Source organism: Phalaenopsis equestris, unplaced genomic scaffold (assembly GCF_001263595.1).
Source record: "Phalaenopsis equestris unplaced genomic scaffold, ASM126359v1 Scaffold000442, whole genome shotgun sequence".
Lineage (NCBI taxonomy): Eukaryota > Viridiplantae > Streptophyta > Magnoliopsida > Asparagales > Orchidaceae > Phalaenopsis > Phalaenopsis equestris.
This window is the reverse complement of record NW_018164883.1, coordinates 265,877-270,508: the sequence shown is the minus strand read 5'-3', so window position 1 is coordinate 270,508 and position 4,632 is coordinate 265,877. Positions and strand designations below refer to the sequence as shown.

At 32.5% G+C, this 4,632-nt stretch overlaps 1 protein-coding gene across 1 annotated transcript in view; it reads left to right on the top strand.

Moving 5' to 3' along the window:
- LOC110027760 (protein MULTIPLE CHLOROPLAST DIVISION SITE 1) overlaps window positions 1-4,632 on the top strand; it is a 34,112-nt gene that overhangs the window by 18,443 nt on the left and 11,037 nt on the right. Inside the window, exon 3 of the mRNA XM_020729307.1 lies at window positions 4,453-4,616. Within this exon, the coding sequence (XP_020584966.1) occupies window positions 4,453-4,616 (164 nt within the window). The remainder of the gene's footprint in view (window positions 1-4,452; window positions 4,617-4,632) is intronic.

Genomic DNA, 4,632 nt, shown 5'->3' with positions numbered 1-4,632 from the left:
TCCCTACATTTTACGTGTTATTTTCAATTTTTTATCATAGATATACACCTGAGAAAGGTTTTTCTTGATGTTGTGCATGTTATAGGTGTCAAACATACAAAAAGGGTCAAAACGCGGCAGTGTTGTCTAATGTCTGGGCGTAACCACGCCAGTATCAGGCGTTAACACGTCGGGGTTTGGCGTGACCACGCTGCCGGACATCCAGACTCGTATTTTGCGAGATTTCTTGCTGATTTTGGACTTATTGACGAATTTGGAGAATTTGGATGCCTATTTTGGATCCCTAATGTAAACCAACCTATAAAATTGCTTTTGTCATGAGAAATTGTTCTTGACCTCTTGGAGGCTTGGGGGAAAAGAATTCTGGAGGAGAAGGCTTGGAGGCTGAAAGAAGAGAGTTTGGGAAATGATTTGAAAGATCTCTTGAGGGCTTTCTTCATCCTTGGGGTGAAAGAGTTTTTAATATGAGAGGGAAAGTTGTTGGCTTTGCTGGGGAAACAATTTCTTGTTTGTTTTTCATATCTATGTTGCTTGTAATGGAATTTCCTATGGTGTTTTCCTCTATGGTTTTCTCCGCAATGAGTGACTAAAATTTTCTTCATGTCTCTATGATGTAAGGAGTAGTGGATCTATCGTTGGTTTTCCGTAATGTTTTTCTGTTAATTGTTTTCTCGAGCTTTCCATGGCCTATATTGTTGGTTAATCTCCGATCTTCATTTACTCCTAGTCTGACCAACTAGAAAGTTAAAATGTTTCGTGAAAGTACGACCTTTAACCGTTGCGTAGTGGAAACGAAAGGTTAACCACATAATTCTGAGAGGATAGACATTCCAGTGGAATTTTACAATCATCTTAGAGGATTGAGAAAGTCATGCGGAATGCCATGGGGAATTGGGGATTGAGAAAGCCTTAACTTCATGGATTATAGGCTTCTTTTAACCTAAACATTGGCATAAGGAGTACATTGTGCTCGATTGACAACAATCACGTAGGAAAACTAGGAAAACCACGATCAACACCATCCCCGAATTATAGAGGCATGAGCCTCATTTATTTTGAAGGAACTCACGAATTTTGCCATTATGTTTTCTGCTTTCTTTTACTATCAAGTATTCTTTTTTGCTAGGACCTTAGGACTTAAAAATCTTGTGATAATCGCCAAGCTAGGTTAACTGAATTAGTAAACTTGAGCATTTTCTGTGGAAACAAATATTATACTTTCCCTGTGGGATCGATACGTGATACACTTGAATCGTATTACTACTTGACACGTGCACTTGTGTGACGGTCTACTTACGTTCTTATAAGTTTTAGCATGCCAGTAATCACCTGATGCATTGACTTTTCCATTGCCATAGTGAATGTTGGAAAACCTGACATCGTGCTATCAATTATTTCTGCCACTTTTGGATTCTCTTTTCTCAAAATAGTCCTCTACCGAAATACCTGGGAAAAAAATAGGCAAACAACAAAAAAAGATTTCCTAAATTTTTTTTTCTTTTTTCTTTTTTCTAATCCGAAATTTTTTTTTTCTCAAAATTTTGCTTTCCCAAAACTACTGTTTCTTTTTCAAAACTTTCTGTTTTTTATGAAAGCTTTCCCAGAACCAAAAGTTTCTTTTAAAGCCGTCTTTTTCTCCACGTAAGCTGAAGAAGAAAAGGAATATTTCATCTAAAATTCCTTCCCTTCTACGTGAAGCTTTTAAAAAATGCAAATAGAAGCTTTTCTTAATCAACATAAATCTCCCGCGGATTTCCTTCTCCGCCTGGGGACAGCGCAGCTACCTTCCTTTTGTAAATTCGAAACAGTGCTTCCCAGTTTTCTGAAACAGCAAAATCAACTTTCTTTGAAATTTCCTGCTCTCGAACCGAATAGAAAAACTTCTTATGTTGCCACCTAGCTTCGCTTCCTGAGCTCCACTCGAACCTTACACCAAATTATACATTAGTGATTGCGCAATCATTATCTTCTATTATATTTATTTATGTTATTATTTGGTGTTGTGAATAAAGTTATCAATTCCTCCATGTATAATGATTCCTAATTAACTGGATTAGGCTACCTGTGGTATTCCAATACAAAATAAGAGGCATTATCTGCAAATGTTTCATGGTGTCTGCTCTGGCTGACTTTATCGAAACATGTGAATAGGATATTTAGTTGGTTGGGCAAAGCGTTAATTTGAATGTCGGCCATTGATTGTTATACATCTATTGTATTACTTATATTATTATGTTTGTGGAAATTATGAACCTCCCTTATGGCTTTCTGAATGGCCAAATTGGGCCCATTGTTTGACATAGAAAGTCATAGGATGTAAGTAGCCGAACATAAAACTACATCGCATGTGTCTTGACCTTTGTCTTGAAACGCAAGATGTGAATTTTTAGTGGCTAATTTGCTGATAAAATTTAGAGTATAGCGAGATTAATCAGAACTTTTGGTTTTAGCTATTTCCTTTTGACTTCACGTAAACTTGACCTTATTGAACATTAAATCCACATTTAAATTCCTCCTATGTTGGTAGGTAAAAAATCTCATTTCATTCAAATGCCGATCTAATCTCACTTGATCTCTACTCATTTTAATGTTTGCTATTGCCATAAATAGTTCATAATTAATTATTTATTAAGAACTATAAGGATAACATTTTGTTGATTAGTGATTAAAATAGTGAACAATAATATTTAGAGAAATTTATATACATACCAAACTATTCTCATGTATTTACATATCCAACACCCAAAGTTTGATAGTTAAGTTATAACAGGTGTCATAAATTCATGCATGGGAAGGTGTATTACAATTTAAAATATAGTGCTAGTCTTATTTTTGCTGTGATGTCAAAGATTTGAGTGATATGTTTGTAAATATTAATGTGTAGGTATTAGATATGCAAACATATGATAATTGTGATGTATGTAAATGTCCCTAATAATTATTATGTTATTATAATTGCTATTAAAATTTATTCCAATATGAATCTTTATAAAAATAGTGTTACAATAAACTAACAATATTATAATGCTCACTTTATAATTACAAAAAAAAAAAAAGCTAACAATATTATAATGCTCACTTAATTATTGGTAACATGCATATTAATAAATTAATTAGTGGTAGAATAATATTAGTGCCGATAACACTAATACTACTATGCTAATAACAATTACTATTATCATAATATTCTTGGATATTTATTTCTACAATATTAACTATAATACTATTAAATTGAATAAAAATTATTGGTAACATGCAATAACTAAAACATTCACAAGTATTTTAACACAAATTATAAAATTAATTAGTGGTAGAATAATATTAGTGTCGATAACACTAATACTACTATGCTAATAACAATTACTATTATCATAATATTCTTTAAAAAGTTATATTACTAGTAATTTTAGTATAAAAGTAGTAATAATATATACGAAAAGAACTACTAGCATATTAATAATTTCTAGAAAAGAACTACTAACATATTAATAATTTCTATTGAATAACATAATAAGATGATGATAATAATAATAATTTTGTAGGATATACTAATATTAGAATAATACTGTGCTAATGATTAAAAAAATTTTATTCAAACCAATTTTAAAACTAATGAATACATAAAAATGGTGAAACCAAAGAAATGCCACAATAATAAATGAATATAATATATTGAAGACCGGGTAACATACGGAATGATTCTATTTGAGCAGATGAACAACGACCAAAAAATATTAGGCAATTTGAAATAGGCAGGTTGAAAAGATGAAAGAAATATACTAGAGCCTAAAGAAGAGAGAAGAGACGTGAGATCTAAAGATGAGAGAAGTATTTGAGGGATGTGGAAGAAATCTAAATTGAATTTGAGCGTAAAGTGAGTTAAGAGAGGTAGCCTTATGTAGCTATTTCAATTAAATCTGGTGAACCATCAATGGTCAATTGCTTGCACTGAATCACCATTCAAATTGGAAATTTGAGTGCAATCGTCTTACTACTTTGAAAATGAGGAACTTGTTTGTTTGCAAATCGCCCGTTCAACCAAGGGTTTAATCTTTTTTCCAAAATTTCTTTTTAAAATGCATTGCATTTTTATGTAAAAGGAAAAAAGCACTGTCCCTTTAAAAAAAGTGACCGGTGTACCCCATCAGTTGGTAACTATCAAAAAGAGTTTTTGTACATATTTGTCAATACAAACTTGTGGATGCGGGCTAATATTATTTCACATATTTTTACTCGAGATTGTCACCTAATTCAATGGAATTATTTTTCTCAGGTTGCTGTCAAATGCATAATATTTCTCTTGGGAGTGAACGATATATCGTCTGTTATTCTTTACTTGATTTTAGTAATCTATGTGATTTTATTATGTCGGATCAATGTTTTTTTCCTACTTCATGCAACCAGTTTCTATGCTCATCCCTTTCTGCACTCCTACACATGCTTTCTTTTCAGGTGAAAAATGCTCAATCGAAATATGCTGTGGGTTTTTATATGACATTAACAGTTGTGCTGATGGTTGCATGTCAAATTTTGTCTAAAAGGAAGATTCAGACGCAGCATGGTTCTGTAGCTGAACTTGTTAAGCGGGGGCAATTGCGAGCTAGTAGAAGAGGCATGTACGTTATATTTATA